Source organism: Myxine glutinosa, chromosome 8 (genome assembly GCF_964187855.1).
Source record: "Myxine glutinosa chromosome 8, kmMyxGlut1.1, whole genome shotgun sequence".
NCBI classification, from domain to species: Eukaryota; Metazoa; Chordata; class Myxini; order Myxiniformes; family Myxinidae; genus Myxine; species Myxine glutinosa.
This window is the reverse complement of record NC_136268.1, coordinates 129,465,223-129,488,929: the sequence shown is the minus strand read 5'-3', so window position 1 is coordinate 129,488,929 and position 23,707 is coordinate 129,465,223. Positions and strand designations below refer to the sequence as shown.

General features: G+C 43.9%; 1 protein-coding gene across 4 annotated transcripts in view; it reads right to left on the bottom strand.

Moving 5' to 3' along the window:
- Window positions 1-23,707, bottom strand: part of LOC137432918 (tyrosine-protein kinase ABL1) — a 139,036-nt gene that overhangs the window by 55,646 nt on the left and 59,683 nt on the right. For 2 of the 4 annotated variants that reach the window (XM_078783729.1, XM_078783730.1), the window contains exons 2-4: window positions 1,568-1,735; window positions 1,122-1,417; window positions 478-750 (exon numbers count right to left, since the gene is read on the bottom strand). In XM_078783729.1, coding sequence (XP_078639855.1) covers window positions 478-750; window positions 1,122-1,417; window positions 1,568-1,735 — 737 coding nt within the window. Of the gene's footprint in view, window positions 1-477; window positions 751-1,121; window positions 1,418-1,567; window positions 1,736-17,315; window positions 17,420-17,746; window positions 18,104-23,707 lie in introns of those variants that run through there. The other 2 variants (XM_078783728.1, XM_078783727.1) reach the window with 2 other exon arrangements.

The following is a 23,707-nucleotide window of genomic DNA, read 5'->3' as shown; positions in this document are numbered from 1 at the left end:
GACGATGCTTCTGGTTGAAAGGCACCATTTACCGATTTCCTCATGGTCTCGCAATTCAAACTACCATCTGAGTTGGTAGTTTAACAAATCACATTGTTAACTTGTTAGTTATCCCAGTCCTCATAAATCGGCCAAATAGAAGTACATCACTCATTCCAACTTCCTCATTTTCTTGAGACTTCCTCTCAATTGCTCTGAACTGCAGAAATCTTTTCAGGCATCAGGTTTGAATTCTTACATCAAACTTATTTGACAACATACAACCCAAGTAAAACCAAGTAGAGAGCTCACCAATAAATTAATGAAATTTTAAAATGTTCAACAAATATTTCATGAGAATGGCCTAAACTGCATTTACTGCATGACATAATAAAATGTGTAAGCCAATCAATGGGAAGCAAAATAAATATAAACACATATACCACAATTAATTGGAAAAAATAAAAGAAATAAAAATAATAAACAGCAGATAGCTACCTTGAGCGTCTTGACAGCTACAACAAAATTGTAACGCCTCCAGTATCCTTCATACACCTCGCCGTACTGCCCACCACCAAGCTTCTGCTTCATGGTAATGTCCGTGCGCTCGATCTCCCATTTGTCGTGGTTGGGTGACACGCCGTATACCGTTGGCTTGGTACGCTTCGGCGCTGGGTAATGCAATGTGGTGATAAGCCCGTCAGCCACACTTGAGTGGTGGTGAACAAGCTCCGCCAGGGTGGTGAAGCGACTATCTGAGCTCACGTAGTACTTTTAAGAAAGAAGAATGGGAAGAGTGAGCAATTGTGGGGAAGAGGCAAAGGAAGGGGTGGATTACAAAAGAAGAAGGGGTAAAATCAACAATCGTTGTTCCCTTGCTCAACCAAAAGACCACAATTAATAAGCTCACTAAACTACACATACATTTTATTTAAACTTTTCACCAACATGGAAACATTTATAATTAAAGGTAGAATTGTACACAAGGTAACAAGACATTTCATTCACAATACATCAAGTTTAGTTGTAACACAGTTTTGCAAACATCGATGGAGACGAAACTTTATCCACGAAATGCTGATTATGAACAGCTGTCAGGACAATCACTATAGGCAAAAGTAGGCAAGGCACCTGGCACGTACCTTTCCATCAGATGCTATGTTGATACGGTAGTGATACACACGGCCCTCACAGCGCAGTGAGATGGATCTCTGCCCGGGACTACTTTCACTCTCGCGCAGCAGGAACGATCCATTGATGCCGCTGCTGAGTAGATACTCGGCGGCATTGCGTGAGATCGGGCCATGGTACCACGAGTGCTTCTCCAGGCTGTTCACTGGAGTGATGTAGTTGCTCGGCACCCAACCTTGCCCATTGCGAGTGTGAACTTCACTCCATTCACCATTTTGGTTGTAGCCCAACACACACATTTTCTCACCTGCAAAGGAAAAAGAGTGTCGGTGTGTTAGCAGGAAGTATGGTCATTGACATGAAAGAAAAATGGAAGAATTATTTTCAACAAGCTCACCACACTTCCACTGCAATAGCACCAACAACTGCAATAGCACTACCAACTTGGCTGTCCTACCTCTCGTGATGCTGAGCGTGTTGTCTCCACTCGCAACAAAGTCATAAAGTGCAACGAACAGGTTGCAATCATTTTCAATCGGTCGCGAAAGGAGGTTCTCCTTTGAATTCCACCTCACTGCCTCGCTCAGGGCTTGACAGTCAATATCTCCAGGATGGTGCAGGGCGTCTGGCGGAAGGTGCAATGATAAGCTCACTCAATGAGGCCATTCGATTAGTTTCACACATGACCAATCAGAGGCAACGTTCCATCAACATTATTTACTCTGAACATTGAATCAACATTGTTATGAACGTGGCATTAATTTGTAGTTGACAACAAATGTACAAAAGTGACGATTTTCAACTTTTTAAGTACAAAATGTGTTGCATGGAGGGATTGGGAAGGGTAATCAAGTGCGGGTTACACAGTGAATGTGTTTGACCTGGCCTGGCTGGGGGAGAACGGAAGGACAAAAGGGAGAGAGGTTCAAGGTCAGAAGTAAGAGGAGAGAGGAGCGAGGTCAGAAGTAAGAAGACAAAGTCTACCAACTAGCCTATGGTGGGAGAGAAGCACACTTGGGACTCGGCCTCCTGCTGCAATATGCCAAAAAATATATAAACATAGGGGCAATACCCCTGGCGCTCACCTGGTAGAATAAACTGTATACTGCACCGACTAAAGGTATTTTAAACGAATTTCAATGGTTGCTAGAAGACAGGGCAGCATGTAGAAGCATACTAACATAATCATAAGACTTTAAACAAACAAACAAAAATTAACTATTTTTGGGGACAACCCACTCCCCCCCCCCCCCCCCCCTCTATCCCCCAAACCCCATATACAGTCACGTGAAAAAGTAAGTACACCCCATGTAAAGTTTTGACTTTTTCAACATATTTCAACATACAGCTATTTGATCTTCATCTATCTATAATTCCAGTAATCTCTGTGTGTCTGTGTGTCTGTGTGTCTGTGTGTTTGTGTGTTTGTCTGTGACCGCTGTTTCTCGACAACCACGGGTCCGATATACTTTAAACTTGCCAGGTATATTGCTGGGGACCCGAGGATGTGCCTTTTCAAGGTTTCATATTAATCGGACAAGTAGTTACCGAGCTATGGCGATTTCTTTACCAAACTCCGCAAGCCGTTCGCTTTGGACCAAACCATTTCATGTAAATAGAGGGGGGGGGGGGGGGGGGGATTGTCACCGTACTCGCAAGCCGTTCGCTTTGGACCAAACCATTTCATGTAAATAGAGGGGTACGATTCAACCAATCAGAGAGCAGCGAGCTATCACGTGTGCCGAACGTGGCGAACAGACTCTGCCTCGGACGGCACATTTGAGAGCGTATTCATTTATTTCACGTTGGCAAACTATGTTGGCGTTAAACTATGTTTTAAAACTAATTAAAACTAATTTGCGATTCATCGTAACTGCGATATGCGACCTTCCGGACAGTCAAATGAGGACGTCGCTTCCGGACTTACGGATAGTCATAGTGACGCTGAACGTGGCGAGCAGACGCTGCCTCGGACGGCACATTTGAGAGCGTATTCATTTATTTGACGTTGCAATCTGTGTTGATTGTTGTAAGGTACGATCGATTGTAGTACACGTTTATAATAACTCTGCCGATACAGGCCCGATTAACTGCAGCGCCATCCGAGCTGCGGCGTCGGGACGATACATTCATTGTACGGTCACATCACGCACTTACGGGCACGCCCATGGGCCCATGGGCACGCCCATGCATGCATGGGCGAAGACATTTTTTTTTTTTTTTTTGGCAAGGAACGGGCACCCACGTACGGGCACGTCCTAGTTTCAACAATATTGATAGATGAAGGTGATATAATATAACAAATATCATGAAACATTTACATTTTATAGTCCATTGTATAATTTAAATAAACATAAATGCAAATTTCACATGTGGAAAAAGTAAGTACACCCCTACATTTATCACTACTTCAAATACCTAAAATTAGAATCAGGTGCACCAGCTCAGGTGCAAATGATTAGAACATCGTTAGAGAGGATCTTGGAGGAACCCGTCTTGTTTAAACCTCAGACATTTAGTTTGGTTTGCTCTTTGTTGTTGAAGTGTGCGGCGTCACCATGCCTAGATCAAAAGAGCTCACTGAGCCCTTCAGAAAAAAGGTTATAGATGCCTACTGGTCTGGGAAGGGATTTAAAAAGATCTCCAAACAATTTGAAATCAATCATTCGACTGTCCGGAAGACCATCTACAAGTGGAGAAGATTCCAAACAACTGCCAACTTGTTCAGGCCAGGCCACCCCAGCAAGTTCAGCCAGAGAGCAGACCGCAAGATGCTGAAAGAAGTCTCTAAGAATCCCCGGAATGTCATCACGGGACCTACAGGTAGCTCTTGCCACTGTTGATGTCAAAGGGCACGAGTCTACCATGAGAAAGAGGCTGAACAAATTTGATCTACATGGGAGGTGTGCCAGGAGGAAACCTTTGCTGTCCAGAAAGAACATCAGGGCAAGACTAAAGTTTGCGAATGATCACCTAGGCAAAGACCAGCACTTCTGGAACAATGTGCTCTGGACAGATGAGTCAAAGGTAGAGCTATTTGGCCACAGTACCAGAAGACATGTTTTTTTTTTTTTTTTTTTTTTTTTTTTTTTTTTTTTTTTTTTTTTTTTTTTTTTTTTTGTATACAAGATCGAGGCTCGTGAAAGAGCGAACATTAATCACACAGAAAGACAAACCGACACATAAAACATATAACATAGGGAGCGGTAGACAAGATGGGGGGAGAGGGGGAAGGACACAAACACAACATTTGAGAGCAGGGACCGAGAGACATGGAGACATCGAGAGATCTGAGAGAGGGCGAGGGCTTTGGGGGGGGGGGGGCATGGGAAGGGGGCGGTGGGAGAGGTATAAAACATATGGACACTGCCAGGACTTCCAGGAAAGAAGTTGGAATTTCAAACAAGGTGGATCTGGGGTGAATTAGCGGGGGTAGAAAAGATCAAGGTTTTGGATGGGGGAAGATAAGAGATGGTGGTGAACAGCTGTTTTAAAGACCTGGAGGGAGGAGTGGGATTGAAGGGAGTGAGGTAGTTTGTTCCAGAGGCGGGAGAAAAGAGGAATGAAAGAGTGAAGGTGAGCGGAGAGCCGAGATTTCGGCAGTTTAACCATCAGAGGGTTGCTGGCAGATCTTGTGCGACCTGTAGGAATATTTAGGGGACAGAGCACAGAGAGAGCTGGGGGTGCAAGGCCGGAGAGGAGTCGGTAGAAGACAGAAAGACCACCTACCTGCCTGCGGTGAGTGAGTGAAAGGCCCTCAGAGATAGCTTCATCGCGGGAGATTCCAATAATTCTGAAAGCTTTGGTTTCAACAGCGTGAAGCCGAGCTAGGTGTGAGGCAGGAGCACCGGCCCATAGGGGAGAACAGTATTCCATTGAGCTGCGGATGAAAGCCTTGTATGTGGTGAGGAGCTCAGGTGTGCCGAGGAAGGACTTCGCACGACGGAGGATGCCCAGTCGGCGACTGGCTTTGGAGGCCAGCTTGGAAATGTGGTTTTCCCAAGAAAGATCATGGCAGATAGTGAGACCCAAAATCTTGAGCGACAGAACTTCTTGGAGAGGATTGTTGAGAAAGTAGATGGGAGGGTTGTCCAGTCGATCTTTTCGGAGAGACATAGTAAGAGTGTGAGATTTGTCAGGATTGAAAGACATGTTCCACTTGTTTGACCAGTCTGTGATTTTGTCCAGGTCTTCAGAGAGTGAGGAGGCAGCAGACTGCCGATCTGAGGGAAGAGGAATGGAGCGGCAGAGAGTGGAGTCATCAGCAAAGAGATAGAGAGGATTTTCGAGAGAGTCAGAGAGATCATTGATGAAGACCAGAAAAAGCACGGGGCCCAGAACACTGCCTTGGGGAACTCCAGCCTGAACAGGAAGAGGAGATGAGAGAAACCCATTCAGGGCCACACGTTGACGACGACTAGAGAGGAAGTCCGCCAGCCATGCGTGGAGATTTCCATGGATACCAAAGGAGGAGAGTTTGGTGAGCAGAGCGGGGTGCCAGACCGTGTCGAAGGCACGTGATATGTCGAGGGAGACAGCTCTAATTTCCTGTTTGGCATTGAGGACCTCCATCCATTGTTGAGACAGCAGAAGCAGCATGTCCAGAGTAGAGTGACCTGGTCTGAAACCAAATTGATGATCAGAGATCAAGCCATTGGAGAAGAGGAAAGATTTCATATCAGAAGCAATGATGGATTCCATGACTTTGCTGATAATTGGGAGAAGGCTGATTGGTCTGTAGTTGCTAGGATCTGTTTTTGCACCTTTTTTGTGCAAAGCGGTGATGTTGGCTGATTTCCAAGCAGATGGCAGTTGACCTTGAGCAAAAGAGAGGGTGAAGAGAACAGAGAGAGGGTGAGATAGAGCAGCAGAGCAGGATTTTAGGACCCGTGGGCTGATGCCGTCGGGTCCAGTTGCAGAATCAGAGTCGAGGGTTGACAGAAACTTTTCCACCTTGTCAGGAGGAAAGGACACGGAGTCCAGGAGCAGCAGGGTACGACTGGGTATGGTGGGTACAGAGAGGGATGGGTTTGGGACACAAGATTTAGAGGCAAACACAGAGTTGAGGCATTCAGCTTTTTCACGTGCGGAGTCAGCTGTGTAGCCGTTTGAGGTAAGGGAGGGGATGGAGGGGGAACAAACACCAGAAACGGATTTGACCAGACGCCACCAGGATTTGGAAGAGGGAGACAGATAAGAGAGTTCGGTCTTGAGAACGGAGAGATATTCTTTCCTGGCTCTCCTGAGGGTGGACACACACTTGTTTCGGGCTTTGTGAAAGGAAATGAGATTTCCTTCCGTTGGATTTGCTTTCCAGGAGACGAAGGCAAGTTGTTTCTGGGCAACAGCCTCACCACAAGATTCCGTGTACCATGGACGGGAGGAAGGGTATGACAACTGAAGACGAGATGGGATAAATCTGTGCATGAGAGAGAGCAATTTACTTTGGAAGAATTCCCAGGATGAGTTGATGTCAGAGGTGGTAGAGATGGGAGACCAGTCCAGATGATTGATGGCTGCTTGAAGACCGTGCCAGTTGGCCTGAGTGAAATGCCAGACTCGTCGACGCTGAGCAGGCTCCCTGAGGATGGTCAGAGAGATGTCCACTTTAACAAGGACATGATCAGATGATCCGATCGGAGCAGAAGAAGAGCAGCAGACATTTTCAGGGAAGTTAGTCATAACCAAGTCCAGAAGAGAAGATGTTCCGTTGACTGAGATCCGGGTCGGGAAATTGACAGATTGCGTCAGTCCCAGTGAGTCGCAGAAGTCCTTTGCTGAGGAGCCATGGCTGGTGAGAGAGGTACCCACACCCAGCCAACTGGCATGATGACAGTTGAAATCACCACATATGAGGAAGAGAGAGTTGGGATGAGTAGATAGAAGTTGGTCCATATCATCAGACAGCGAGATGTAGATGGAGTCATCACTGTTTGGTGGACGGTACAACACACATATGAACAAGAGGTGGGAGCGAAGGGGAAGCCGTAGCCAGAGGTATTCCTGGGGGTGAGGTGGAGAGAGTGCAGTGCAGGGCGAGTGAGGAAGAGAGTTTTTGATAAAGATAGCAACCCCGCCTCCAGGACGAGGCTCAGGTCTATCATACCGGAGGAGGGAGTAGCCCGGGAGAGATACTATGGAATCAGAGACATCATAAAGGAGGAAAGTTTCTGTTAAACAGATCACGTCTGGTTTGACAGAAGCAACCTGTATGGAGAGATCAGTTAAGTTTGAACGAAGGCCCCGGATGTTTGAGGTCCATACCGTTAATGAAGAGGAAGGGGGAGCATCAGATACAGAACAGGGGGGAGGAGGGGTAGGGTAAGATGTGGAAGAGGTGGAAGAGGTAGGGAGAGCTGTTGAAGGTGTGTCAGAGATTTCAGAATAGCTCGGAGAAAGGGAAGGATGGGGCGGACAAAAGGTTTGATGGTGATTGGGTGAGCCACAATGAGGTGTTATTTGAGGAGGGGTAAGAGCGAGGCAGAAGGTTGGGGGAGATGGAGGTGAGAGTTTGAAGGGGGAAGAACCGGGGAGGACGCTTTGAGGAGGGGGAGTGAGAGGGGGGAAATTGAGAAGCAATGAGGGTGGGGAGATTTGAAGGGGAGGGGTGAGGGGGGAGTTTGGGAGGGAAGGGACAAGGCGAGGGATTTGAAAGGGATGGGATATGGGGGAGATTTGGAGGGGAGGGGTGAGGCAGGAGTCTAGGAGGGGAGGGGCGAGGGGGCGTCTTGGCGGGGAGGGGTGAGGGGGTAGTTTAGGAGGGAGGGGGCAAGGGGGGAGATTTGAAAGGGATGGGTGATGGGGAAGATTTGGAGGGGAGGGGTGATGGGGAAGATTTGGAGGGGAGGGGTTATGGGGAAGATTTGGAGGGGAGGGGTGAGATTGGATTTTTGAAAGTGTACGATTTATGGGAAACGAACATTTATTGCAAAATGAGTTTCTTGTGACCTTCGAGTTAAAAATACGTTTAAGGACGCTGGATGGAGGATGGAGTGCAGGAGAGTTTAGGGAATGTAGAAAAAAGGCACTATAGGAGATGGATTTTTTTTTGGGGATGAATTGATTTGGTGAGCAAGTCGAAAGCAGCCTTTTAAAGAAGAAGAAGAAAAAGGTGTTATAAAATATGACGGAATACATAACTTGAGGGGAAAGTGTAAACATTGAAGGTTAATGAGTGAAAACTATCTGGGGAAATGGGGGAGAAACACGTGGTCGAAGAACGAACGAACGAATAAGAATGAATAAACGAATGAGAACAGAGAAAGAAATGTTTTTTTTTTTTTGTTTTTTTTTTTGAGTTGAGATTTACACAAGGAAGTAGGCTATGGGTGAAAAGACTGGGAATACAGAGAACGAAAGTTATTGGATCACAAACGACGGACCACTGAGAGAAAAACAAAGCCTCAAGGTTGTACAGTGCACACTGTACAAGGCCTCAAGACACGACACGGCAAACAGACGATCAATTTATGAAAGATAAACACCGAGAAACAACCAGAGTTGCACACAATAACTTCACACACCGAAAGATAAATACAGTTTCGACAAAATACAATTGTGAACAGACTTAACTTCGAAAAACGTGGAGACCGTGTGGAGCTTCGAAAATCCCTGCCGCCGTCTCCAAGATCTCGCGAGATCTCGCGAGTTTGGCGAAAACCAAAGACAGCATTTGACCACAATAACCTGATACCAACTGTAAAGCATGGTGGTGGAAATATTATGGTTTGGGGCAGCTTTGCTGCATCAGGGCCTGGGCAGCTCACTATCATAGAATCCACGATGAATTCTTCATTGTACCAGAGGGTGCTTGAGGATAATGTGAGGCCATCTGTCGGAGATTTGAAGCTCAACCGAAGGTGGACCTTGCAACATGACAATGACCCTAAACATACCAGTAAATCCACCAAGGAATGGCTGAAAAGAAAGAAATGGAGGGTTCTGGAATGGCCAAGTCAAAGCCCGGATCTGAATCCCATCGAGATGTTGTGGGGGGATTTGAAACGAGCTGTGCATGCAATAAACCCCTCAAACATCGCACAGCTGAAAGAATTCTGCATGGAGGAGTGGGCAAAAAATTCTCCCAGTCGATGTCAGAGACTGGTAGACAGTTATAAGAAATGCCTACTTGAGGTTGTTTCTGCCAAAGGGGGCAATACCACCTATTGGAGCCAAGGGTGTATTTACTTTTTCCACATGCGAAATTTGCATTTATGTTTATTTAAATTATACAATGGACTACAAAATGTAAATATTTCATGATATTAATTATATACTGAAACGCAAAAGAAACTTACCACCTTTGAAACCTTTAAATATCAACAATAACACTGCGTGTAGTAAATGTGTGAACTTATTTGTGGACAATAGTGTCCTCACTGTCAGACAAAACAGTCACGGATGGTCACTTGAACCTTCAATGGTCACTTCATAGCACAGCTGTTGAACAGCCGTTTTGACTGTCAGTGATTAGCCAAGGGGTACAGGATGATTTTAATGAGCTGCACGTGATGTCTTGATGTTGGCTTTAAAAAGGCCAGTGCAAAATGGGCATTTCAATCAACATGCCACGATTGTCAAGGGATCAACGGCAGCGTGCCCTGGGCATGCTGCAAGGCGGACTGAGCTATCTGCCACACACGCTATTGAAAGGGGACTGACATTGCACCCTGTGCTGTTCTGTACTGTAGAACAAACTGATGAGATGGTGTATCTTGGTCAAAAACGTGACATGTCATCAATAAAATGCCAATGTTTCAATTAGCAATTGTTGGTTTGTACGGTAGCTCAGTCCGCCTTGCAGCATGCCCAGGGCACGCTGCCGTTAATCCCTCGACAATCGTGGCATGTTGATTGAAATGCCCATTTTGCACTGGCCTTTTTAAAGCCAATATCAAGACATCACGTGCAGCTCATTAAATTCATCCCGTACCCCTTGGCTAATCACTGACAGTCAAAACGGCTGTTCAACAGCTGTGATATGAAGTGACCATTGAAGGTTCAAGTGACCATCCGTGACCGTTTTGTCTGACAGTGAGGACACTATTGTCCACAAATAAGTTCACACATTTACTACATGCAGTGTTATTGTTGATATTTAAAGGTTTCAAAGGTGGTAAGTTTCTTTTGCGTTTCAGTATATTATAGCACCTTTATCTGTCAATATTGTTGAAATGAAGATCAAAGAGCTGTATGTTGAAATATGTTGAAAAAGTCAAAACTTTACATGGGGTGTACTTACTTTTTCACGTGACTACCTCCTCAGAACCCAATTTTTGTAATGGGTTGAACAAACATTGGTACATCATGGGTGGTGAATGTTGTGGTGAAGTTTCATCGAAATTCTGTGTGTAGTTTCCAAGAAGAAAGCAAATACCTATTTTGGGAGGCAATCCCCCCTCCGTAGACCCCCAAAAGGGCAGATTTTTTTTTAATGCCGTAAATAAACTTTGGTACAGCACAGGTGATGAAGGTTGTGGTGAAGTTTCATCGAAATTGTGTGTGTAGTTTCAGAGAAGAAAGCAAATACCTATTTTGGGGGGTCAAACCTGGATCCACTTTGACCCCCGGTAGACCCCCTTAGACGCCGACTTTTTTAAAACCGTGAACAAACTTTAGTCACAACAGAACAAGTATCATTAATGCCAAATTTGGTCACAATCCCTTCAGCGGTTTCAGCGAAGAAGTTGCAAGTGTTTACGGAGGGACTGACGGACGGACGACGCGCCATCGCATAAGCTCCCCGGAACTTCGTTCCAGGTGAGCAAAAAAAATAAAATAAAAAATAATAATAATAAAAAGAGTCTTGAACTCGATCACTCGCAGAGGAGCAAAATCAGAAGCAGCTGAACCAGCCCAGAGTGGGGACCTATGGTCTTATAATGAGGTCTGAGTAGCCCAGAATGGACTTGGCTTTGCTTAGAATACTGATGCTCCCGGATTATGAAAGTTTCATCTGAATTCATCCATAACGTTTTTGAGATATCCTGCTCACAGACAGACAGACACATATACAGACAGTGGTGAAAACATAATCTCCATACACCTTTGGTGGTAGAGGTAACAAACAAAGACAAACATTGACAGACTATCTTCATTTTGGGGGGTTGCTTTTTGAAAAATGTGGTGTCTCTTGAAATTCCAATAGCTCATCCATCGCCCCGTGCATTTTATACATTACAAAACATAATGGAATTCGTTGGATCACAAGAGGATCATGATGGGCATGTACAATTAACACCTCAACTAAAAAGATAGTTAGAACCACACTTTAAACCTCTTCCTTGAAACTGTAATCAGCAAATGCAAAGGGCAATTTATCGAAATCTCAACAATGAAGGCCTGGTGCAGCAAGGCAACAACGTACAGCAATCGTTGCCAATTGGGAACCAAAAGCAGCCATTTGAACAATGGGTCCAGCAAAGCCAAATGTCCGTCGTGCGACTGCTCGGTCCATTGTTTTGACAAAGTTTGGATTTATTTTTTTGTTAGTTTGTTTTTTGTATACAAGTTCGAGGCTCGTGAAAGAGCTAACATTAATCACACAAAAAAAAATCAAATAGACACATAAAACATAATAAGGGGAGCGGTAGACAAGATGGGGAAGCACACAAAGACAACATTTGAGAGCAGGGAGATCGGGAGATCTGTGGGAGGGAGAGGGCTTGGGGGGAGGAGGCATGGGAAGTATGGGAAGAAGAAGGGGGTGGAGAAATATAAAACACAAGGACACTGCAAGGACTTCCAGGAAAGAAATTGGTATTTCAAAAAAGTGGATCTGGGGTGAATTATCGGTGGTAGAAAAGATCAAGGTTTTGCATGGAGGAAGATAAGGCATGGTGGTGAACAGCTGTTTTAAAGACCTGGAGGGAGGAGTGGGATTGAAGAGAGTGTGGGAGTTTGTTCCAGAGGCGGGAGAAAAGAGGAATGAAGGAGTGAAAGTGAGCAGAGAGTCTTGATTTTGGCAGTTTAACCATGAGAGGGATGCTGGCAGATCTTGTGTGACCTGTAGGAATATTTGGGGGACAGAGCACAGAGAGAGCTGGGGGAGCAAGGCCGGAGAGGAGTCGGCAGAACACAGAAAGACCACCAACCTGCCTGCGGTGAGTAAGTGAAAGGCCCTCGGAGTTAGCTTCATCGCGGGAGATTCCAATGATTCTGAAAGCTTTGGTTTCAACAGCGTGAAGCCGAGCTCGGTGTGAGGCAGGAGCACCGGCCCAGAGGGGAGAACAGTATTTCCATTGAGCTGCGGATGAAAGCCTTGTATGTGGTGAGAAGCTCATGTGTGCCAAGGAAGGACTTTGCATGACAGAGGATGCCCAGTCGGCGACTGGCTTTGGAGGCCAGATTGGAAATGTGGTTTTCCCAGAAAAAATCATGTCAGATAGTGAGACCCAAAAGCTTGAGTGACAGAACTTCTTGGAGAGGATTGTTCAGAAAGTAGATGGGAGGGTTGTCCAGTTGGTATTTTCGGAGAGACATAGTAAGAATGTGAGATTTGTCAGGATTGAAGGACATGCTCCACTTGTTTGACCAGTCTGTGATTTTGTCCAGGTCTGCAGAGAGTGAGGAGGCAGCAGACTGCCGATCTGAGGGCTGAGGGATGGAGCGGCAGAGAGTTGAGTCATCAGCAAAGAGATAGAGAGGATTTTCAAGAGAGTCAGAGAGATCATTGATGAAGACCTGAAAAAGCACAGTGCCCAGAACACTGCCTTGGGGAACTCCAGCCTGAACAGGAACGGGAGATGAGAGAAATCCATTCAGGGCCACACGTTGACTACGACCAGAGAGGAAGTCCGCAAGCCATGTGTGGAGATTTCCATGGATACCATAGGAAGAGTGTTTGGTGAGCAGAGCGGGGTGCCAGACTGTATCGAAGGCACATGATACGTCAAGGGAGACAGCTGTGATTTCCTGTTTGGCATTGAGGACCTCTATCCATTGTTGAGACTGCAGAAGCAGCATGTCCAGAGTTGAGTGACCAGGTCTGAAACCAAATTGATGATCAGAGATCAAGTCATTGGAGAAGAGGAAAGATTTGACATCCAAAGCAATGATGGATTCCATGACTTTGCTGATAATTGGGAGAAGGCTGATTGGTCTGTAGTTGCAAGGATGTGTTTTTGCACCTTTTTTGTGTAAAGTGGTGATGTTGGCTGATTTCCAAGCTTATGGCAGATGACCTTGAGCAAGAGAGAGGGTGAAGAGAACAGAGAGAGGGAGTGAAAGAGCGGCAGAGCAGGATTTTAGGACCCGTGGGCTTTGATTCATAAATGGTGGGAAGATTTTTTTTTGTTGTTACAGCGCATAAGGCTTAGGGAAGAGCAGGTAGACAAATCACACTCTCGTATGCACACACGAGAAAACAGTGTAGTCAACAAATATCAGACAAACACAGCCAGTGAGGTTGGGGGAAGTGGCAACTTCTCAGAAAGAAAAAAAACATCTCGTGTGGTTGTGACACCATATTGTGACATCATCAACAACAGTTGGAAGAGCAATTAATGAGAATTATCCGCTTCCCATCATGCCGCATGGGATGTCGACCCACAGGGTTAGTCCATGCTCCATCCTGTAAGTCTACAGTCTAAATGAAGAGTCTGAAGCAAGACAGCAGCATATTCCATTCGTATAGGCTTTGATTCAACAAGGCCGACCCACCCGTCAGAATCCAACTACCGACCTACCCATCTTGGCACGGACACTCCAAGCATTATAATAACTAGGGCATGCCCGTACTATATATATATATCTAAAATTATATCCCCCCCCTCTATTTACATGAAATGGTTTGGTCCAAAGCGAACGGCTTGCGAGTACGGTGACAATCCCCCCCCTCTATTTACATGAAATGGTTTGGTCCAAAGCGAACGGCTTGCGAGTACGGTGACAATCCCCCCCCTCTATTTACATGAAATGGTTTGGTCCAAAGCGAACGGCTTGCGGAGTTTGGTAAAGAAATCGCCATAGCGTGCACAAACGCGCAGGAAAGCGAAAGAATCGCAAATTAGTTTTAATTAGTTTTAAAACATAGTTTAACGCCAACATAGTTTGCCAACGTGAAATAAATGAATACGCTCTCAAATGTGCCGTCCGAGGCAGAGTCTGTTCGCCACGTTCGGCACACGTGATAGCTCGCTGCTCTCCGATTGGTTGAATCGTTTTTTGGACATAGCTCGGTAACTACTTGTCCGATTAATATGAAACCTTGAAAAGGCACATCCTCAGGTCCCCAGCAATATACCTGGCAAGTTTCAAGTATATCGGACCCGTGGTTGTCGAGAAACAGCGGTCACAGACAAACATACACACAGAGATTACTGGAATTATAGATAGATGCCACTGAGTCTGGTCGATCTATTTGTTTAATTGTTTTACCAACATTGTAGCAAGCTCATGAAGGTGTGTGTGCATACCACATATCATGCGGGGGACAGACACTTAAAGAAAGATCAAATTGTTACAAGAACTACAGGGATATTAGGAAACATCTGACAAACCAACATAGTACACCTATATGGGATTTTAACTTTGGAACTCTGTGTTATGAGCTATGTGCATTGATGGGAGAGCCAAGCAGGACCCTCCGAAAGGTTCCACATCCAAGACACTCGATATTGCAAGGCATGAAAATAAAGGCCAAAAGAAGAGTACTGTAGATAGAAATATAAAATCTACATATTCTCTTAATAATAATAATAATAATAATGTGCGCTTGTATACTATACAGTCGGACCCCGCTATTCGTGGAATCCGCGTATTGGGGGTTGATAGAATGTGACATGTTTCTCTATTCGCGGAAAAATGTCCTGCAAATTCGTGGGGTTTTTTTTCTTTTCGCGGCTGTGTTCCACAAAATCGGGAGGGGGGGGGGGGGGTTCCCCTATTCGCAGTCATGTTCTGCGAATTCGCAGTTTTTCAAGGGTGCAAAAAAATATTTCACTAGCCGCTAGCTTGACAGATTTATAAAACCCATCATCTGAGATCTTACACATTGAAAACACTTTGGGGGAGGTTCCATCCTAAACTAAAACATGTCATCCTCCGTGGATTATATAAAGTAAAAGCTTTATTAAATATGTTATTGAAATTAGCAGATACTCTCAATGCGGCATCATCCGATAACATCCCCCATGAACAATGGGCTCCTGCAGATACCCACAATGCTCGCAATCGTACATAGAAATACAGATTGTGTCATCCATCTCCATTATTGTTCTCGTCCCATTGCTTCGACCTGTGGTTTTGACTCGCGCTGCTCATCGTTCAATTATGGCTCCCAAGCGCAGGACCAGTGCTAGAGATGCGTCGACGACCAAGAGGCAGAAGAAAGTGATGAGCCAGAGCCATGAAGTGGAGCTGCTTGACCGGCTTTCGAGAGGAGAGAGAGTGCGGCCTCCGTTGGCAGGCATTAAGGCGTCAACGAATACACCATTCACTACATACGGAAGAGGGAGAAGGCCATTCATGAGAAATCTTCAGCGAGCACTGTATCGAATACGAAGGTGGTCACCCATGTTCGGAATGTCCACATGGAAAGGATGGAGAAGACTCTCAGAATATTGATCGAGGACAACACGCAGACGGGACTTCATGCTGAAAACCATAATGCTGAACCGTTCCCTAAACCCGCTCATCGAGGACGAGTTGGACGCCATTCCAAAGGTTTCTGAGGAGGGGGAGGAGGAGGAAGAGAAGGAGGGCAATAATGAGGAAGAGGTGCCGAGGTCCAACCTCACAGGCCGAGTTGCTGCAGGGCACACGGGCGATTGTCGACAGGGTGCAAGACGCTGACCCAGTCGTGGAGAGGTACCACAAGTTCAAGAGGGGCTTGGATGATGCGCTGCTCCCGTACAAAGAGCTGCATCAAAATGTTGGGCAATCTGTCAGGCAGCTCTCCATTACCCATTTATTCAGCCCTGCTCCCTCCACCTCAAGACCACAAGCATCCTCTTCTGCGTTTCTCTCAGCGTCCTCACCAGCGTCCTCACCAGCGTCCTCACCAGCATCCTCACCAGTGTCCTCACCAGCGTCCTCACCTTACCTTCTCCTATCTCTCCTGGCTCTCCTGGCTCTCCCTTAGTGCAGGATTTTGCTGCACCATCATTTGGGTTGCCCTCAAAGTTCGAGGAATTCTCGGGATTTTAATTCATCACCACCATCATCATCATCATTTGAAAGTTGTGTGTGTTTGTAAAATAAAAATTTTAAACGGTACATGATGGTGTTGTGTTTTTTTTTTAACTTCCATGGTAAGGTATGGTAAAGTACTTTTGATAAACTGAAAGCGCATTCCTTCAATAAAATGGAAATGGTACTGTACCTGTTGTCGTTTTTTAAATTTCACGATACGGTATTGTTAAGCACTTTTAATAAACTGCAAGCGCATTCCTTCAACAAATTGGAAACGGTAACTGGTGTTGTTTTTTGTTTTTTTGTAAGCATTTTTTGTGAAACTGTAATCATGTGCATTTGCAGTCAAAAACATTTTAAACTTTAAAAATTTCCTCGATGAATCAAGAACCGCCGGGAACCTATAACGTATCCCCCTTTTCCCCATTGAAACAATATCGCGGCATACATTCACAAGATTTTCATCGACCTTCGCGGATTTTCATCGACCTTCACGGATTATTGCCTCCATTCGCGGGTTTTGTCTCACCGTTTCCGGGACTTTCATCGACCATCACAGATTATCGTCAACATTCTCTGCATTTGCCTCACCACTCACGGAGTTTGCCTCGCTGTTCGTGGTTTATTCCTCTCTATTTGCGGGTTTTTGCGACTCGGGAACCTATCCCCCCTTTTTCCATTGAAACAATGCCCCGCTATTCGTGGGTTTCACTATTCGCGGGTTTTCCAGGAAAGGATCCCCCGCAAATAGCGGGGTCCGACTATATTAGGAAATACAAAAAAAATGTTGCAATGTCTTGGATTATTAAGAGAATCCTACTTGTAGAATATTTCAAAACACTCCATATAGATGTACAAACACAATGTACAAAACACCCCACCCTTGAAAGTATGTAATTTAAATTTCTACAAGCTCTTCAGTGATATGGAAGGAATGTCAGGATATGGAGGTTGCACTGTCCCCTTTGAGTAAGCCAGTCTGGGTTTGATTCCCAACTCAACTGTCAAAATGCTGCGTCATAGGCAAGACAGTACATCAACACTTCATAGGGGTGTTAAGCTGGGTGACCCACCTGCAAGGATTCTCTGGGGGGAAGAGGGGGATGCTAAACATCCCACGATGCCCTTCAAAACAGTGGGCCATCGTGAGTTAGGAGCCCGATGAGGTTCCAAATTCCTGCCCGAAAACAGAGGGGGAACTGCATCAGCAGCATAGCCGCACCTCAGCAACAGTGTACCCAGTGGAACAAATGAATCAACTAATCCTGGTCCAACATAAATTAACTAGAAAAATTAATCTTACGAACAAATAAGTTTTCCATAAAAGAAGCAAAGGAACAAAAAGAGCAGAAAAGAAATTTAGCACAATGATGAAATCAAAATAACTCAAAGGAAGTTACTTGTACAAATGACTAATGTACAAACAACAAAAAACGATTGTACAAATGAAAGAATTGAACGTTTTTATCCGAGAAAATTGGAATTAAGTGATGAACGCTCTTACCGATTGCGTCAGTCTGTTGAAGTTTTGCACTTTTCCCCATCTTAGAACCACCGGGAAACATAGTTTCCTTTCCAGAGTTACTTCGTTCCGCAAGGCATTTCATGCTGATAAAACTCACTCAAAATAAATTGCTCAAAGATATCCTCAGAATTGTAAAATCAGTTGTAAAATCAATTTTTAAAAAAATCAAATAAAAAAATGCTAAACTCGAGGGAGACTGCCACCTTCTTGTTCGCCATGCAGCACAAAGCGCAACTGATAAACTATGTGAACGCAAGAGTTTAAAACGTTAAAACGCGTGTGACTGTGAATATTGGTCATGAGTCTGACGCCACCCCTCCAACCTCCCGCCTCCTCATCAACAAAAGGGCGTGTACACTCATGCATACAGAATGAGGGAGCTGACGTGCCATTGCATGAGGAAGTGTTGCAATTAATGCAAACTAGGAGGGAAGTGGAAGTTGAAAAGCAGGACCAAGCAGGGCAAGATAGTGAAGATGCATACAATGCACAACAGTTTTATACATTTCACATGCAACCATCACATCTATTGGATCGACAGAGCTATACTCCTATACATATTTTTAGTTTGATTTGCGACTTCAGAAGCTGCAAGGCTCAAGTACACGGCTCACATGTAGAACAGCATACACGTAGGAAAACAAAGTAAAAGCAGTACACAAACTTCCCCATTCAAAACCATGCAATGTCAGCACTGACGCAGTCGAGACATGGACACTGTGACAAGTCATTCACTTCAAATGGCTTCTTTGTGTTTCCATTGGAACGAATTCGTCATCAATTCGGCAGGAAAACAGATTCACATTGATTATTTATATACCAATGCACATTTTTACCATTGCGCGGTAATTGGTTCATGAGTTATCAAGTGACCACTATATTCGTCATGTGTGTGCATCTGTCTGTGTGTGTGTCTGTGTGTCTGTCCGTCCGCAGCATAACTACTCGATGATATCATCCGATCTTGATGAAACTTGGGTGGGAGGTTGATATCATGATCTAGTTGTGTCCTGCGTAGAGTGGGCGTATTGCGCCCATTGTGGGCGGAGCCACACCCGAAAAAGATGTCTTTTTAGGGGGTAATCGAGTTCAAGCTACATCTTCTCTGAGGGGTTTGGTGGAATCTGACAGGGGTTTCGATATTTGGTTAGGCCAATGCGATGTGTCTAGCCCGACGGAGCCCGATTTTTCATTTTTTTTAATTTTTTTTTTCATTTCATTTTTCACCGAATTCGGTATTGTGTAGCTAACTAACCTCATAACTGATTATACATTATTTTCTATCTCATTTCAAGGTCAGTAACCTTCGTTTTGACATTTCCGGGGCTGGCCTGTCCGGGCCTGTTTCGGTTATAGTCCGTCATTTGTCATTGAATACCACTTGCTCGTGAACCATCGTCGTCTCCTGACTTGTGTTGTTATAAATTGTGTAGAAGTACACTTGTGTCTGACAATACCCTAGCCTTACAGTTGATACAAAGCTGGTGCTGCCTTAAAGGTTAAGGTGGCTGGCTTAAGATCCGAGGGTCTTGAATTTGAGCCCCCGTCATGCCGTTGAATTAACTGGGTCTGTCATCCTTCCGAGGTCGGCAAAATGAATTCCAGCTGACTGGTAACAGAAGGCATTACATCAGCAACACAGCAGAGGATGATGCAACAAGCAGCCGCAACAATAGTTGATACATATCCATGCTACAGACATAAGGACAGTTTCTGCCTGCTGCCACATTTTCTATTATCGGTGAGCATCGAGAAATTAATGAAGAAGGCGGACTTCAAGGGAGCATATTAGTCCGGCAGCTAAGCTAAATATAGCATAACAATTGTGCATTTTGTGAGGAAAGCACCAAATTTGGCACACTAGTAGACTATCATATTATGAAAAGATCTGGATATTGAGCCATGTCAGATTCAGAGATTTGATTTTTGCAAGATTTGCCGATTTTGCAGATTTGCAAGCTGCGATTGCAATGCCAGGGACGGCCGACTCCTTCCTGCGAGCTGCCCCCATCACCCGCACAAGAAGAGCTCATCAAATCACTGCAGCGGCACTGCACATCCTGCAACACCGTGCGTATGAACGCCACTGTATGACATATGCTGATGATGCAGAAGACCTGCCCGAGTTCGAAGACTGGTGTCACCAGAGAGGAGAAGACATTCCCAACTTTCAGTACTGGGCAACTGTGCTGGAACTAGAGATGTTGGTACTGGTCTACGTGCGTTCTCTGCGGCAGGCTTCATTCACGATGTACCTTGATGCCCTGACGGAACTGGTCCCATGGTTCCATGCCTTAGACCACACACACTATGCCAGGTGGGTCCCTGTTCACCTGAGGGACATGGTTGCACTCCCAATGAAGCACCCATATGTAGCCAGAGAATTCAGGGCTGGCAACTTCACTGTACAGAAGACGAAGAAGGTGTTCTCTTCGATCCCAATCAAATCGAAATCTTGCAAAAATCTAATCTCTGAATCTGAGATGGCCCAATATCCAGATCTTTTCATAATATGATAGTCTACTAGTGTGCCAAATTTGGTGCTTTCCTCACAAAATGCACAATTGTTATGCTAAGTTGCCCCACTATATCAACCCATGCACCCAATCCATCAAACGGCTGACAAAGATCAAGGGGACGTAACACAACAGAATGAACGTACAGGTAAGACATTCCAAATCAAGCTCAATGTGCACCGCAGTGGAGTAAACAGAGGAAATGGAGATGACACCAGGAAACCGATTCGAGGAACACCAACGGTTGTTCTACCAGTTACCAAAATTGTTCTGCATTTGCAAAGTAAGCACTGAAGGTGGGCTGATATCCTGGACTCAACCAAAAAGCGGAAAACGCGTCTTTTTAGTAGCAGTGGTTTCCCTTACCAATCAAAATCCCACATGCCCATATACCGTTGAATGAAATAAATGGAGCCACGACACACAAGTAAATAATTCAATGAAAATGTTTACAACTTGTTTATAACTTGACAGACCCAACCACAGCATTGTGTTCAATGACGTCACATTGTTAAAGGATCCAGGCCGGCAAAGACACATAGATGCCAATGGTGTTTGTATGTGCTGCACATAAGAAACAGCTATCATTAATGTTCACACTTTTTCTTTTCACTTCGAACAGGTTATTGATATTTGTCATCGACGAGTGTATATTTGAAAGGGCTTCAATTTCTCAACCACAATCTGAGATAAATTAACACCAATGGATTCAGGCCATTGTGTGTCCACAAACAACTTTATCCATATTTCTTTTCACCCACATGTTTCTTTAATCCTTCCCACAGATCGCAAGTGACACTGCATTTTTAAATTCATTGGATGATGGTGACTAATGGACAAGGTCGACTTATTTCACCAACAACAATCTTGGTTGAGTTTTTGTTTTTTTTTACATGATCTAAGGCTCATGGAAAACCTGTTAAACAAATCGGGCAAACACACGCACGCAGAGACCAACAAAAGGACGAGACTCGACTTAAAACAGACGGTGACATAAGGAGCAAGGATGTAAACTCACAGGGCACACTGGGTACAGCAAGTGACATTTCTGCCATCGTTTTCTCGGTAGTTAGGCAATAGAGAATAAATTTCCCCTTCTCTCCATCATGGAATGTCAACTCAAAGTTGTGCTCTATCCTACAAATATTGAGCATCAAAGGAGTACGCAGCTCGTACCATTTTTTTAAACTTTGATATAACTCGGGGGTTAATCTGGGAAGTGCAATTTTAAAAGCTTGATGAAAGCAGTTGGACGTATGATAAATGTTTTTTTCGTTTTTTTTTGTTTATGCTGACGAAACGTAGGAACATTGAATAAAATGATGCGAACAATGTTAGACCTATATATATATTTGTAAAACTTGTAAAAATGCGATTTGAACTTGTCATTTTCAATGAACATGTACTCGGTCATGTGTGACAGCAATGATGCATGAAAGGCATCAATGGAAAGCTGAGGATCTCCTCATAAATTGGTAAACCACATGTAAATTGTCAAACTAAATAACCTTTGCATATTAACCCCTTGAATTCGGATTACCTTTTTTTTGATACGCACAGTGTGTGTGTGTATGTATGTATGTATGTATGTATGTATGTATGTATGTATGTATATATATATATATATATATATATATATATATATATATATATATATATATATATATCTACATATATATATATATATCTACATATATATATATCTACATATATATATATATATATCTACATATATATATATATATCTATATATATATCTATATATCTATATATATATCTATATATCTATATATATATCTATATATATATCTATATATATATATATATATATATATATATATATATATATATATATATATATATATATATATATATCTATCTATATATATATATATCTATATATATATATATATATATATATATATATCTATATATATATATCTATATATATATATATATCTATATATATATATATCTATATATATATATCTATATATATATATCTATATATCTATATCTATCTATATATATATATATCTATATATCTATATATATATATATCTATATATATATATATCTATATATATATATATATATAGATATATATATCTATATATATATATATATCTATATATATATATATATAGATATATATATCTATATATATATATCTATATATATCTATATATATATATATATATATATATCTATATATATATATATATATATATATATATATATATATATATATATATATATATATATATATATATATATATATATATATATATATATATATATATATATATATATATATATCTATATATATATATCTATATATATATATATATATATATATTGTTGCGAATATGGAATTTGGCCTCCATATCCGCTTGTAAATATTCCCCTTTTCTCCAATACTCCCCAACTTTCCCCAATCCCCCATTCCCTAGTCCCATTGCATGTAAATAACAATCAGTAGAGCCGACCTTCCCCTTATTCCCCCATTAAATGTCGTGCCCAGGTCCACCGCACCACACGTAGACAACTTTCGGACATCTTCCTAGTTATTCTTAGTCTATGTCAGTTAAGGCCTCGTTTCCATTAATTATGACTCTTCGTTGCACCAGAATGTGATTATATGGCATCAGTAGTGAGTTTAGGACCTTTCCCATACCTCCTCCCATCTTCTTCCCCGTCTACAACAACAGAGGGGCACGGCGCTGCGCGGGAGGGAGTGTGCGTCCTCCCACCGGCTCGGTTCGCCGCCATCGACAATGCGCTCCAGACGATGCGCTCCAGACCATGCGCTCCACGGGGTTACCACGAAGGGGCTCCTTGTCAGCTCCTCGTCAAGGGCGGAGCCTGGTAAACCCCCCGCACGCACCCAATGAGAAGCAACGTGCCGATTCCACGAGGCGGAGCTAACGAGCCGAGGGCGTGTCACTCCCCGCCGGATATACGCGGCCACGCGCCGGATGTGACGTCAGATGCGCCCCCAGCTGGAGAAAGAACGTTGCCTGCGATCGCTGAGAGGAAGAGAACCCGCCTGAGAAAGAACGTCCCCTCCGAGCGCGGTGACCTCCCCGCATCTTTGGACCGGACTGTACCCTGCTTTGAGCCAAGAGTGCACCTTGAGCCATCGCTATCTGCCTTTCCTAGCCATCAAACCCCGTGTGAGTCAGCCGTTGTCCCGTTTACCTGTCGTCTGTCCGGGGTTAATATAAGAGTGTGTCTAAGTGCCCGTCTTCCTGTGATATACCTCTAGCCCCTGTAATCTGACCTTCCGCACGAATATAATCTCCTCCGGAGGTCTTGAGAACCGTATCCCTGGTGTCTGTCATTATAATTCAGCCGTGTGTCTTCTTTTTCCTTATTGAGCCAGCGTGGCGCGGCTTCGTCAACGTTCGAGTACAATCGGGTA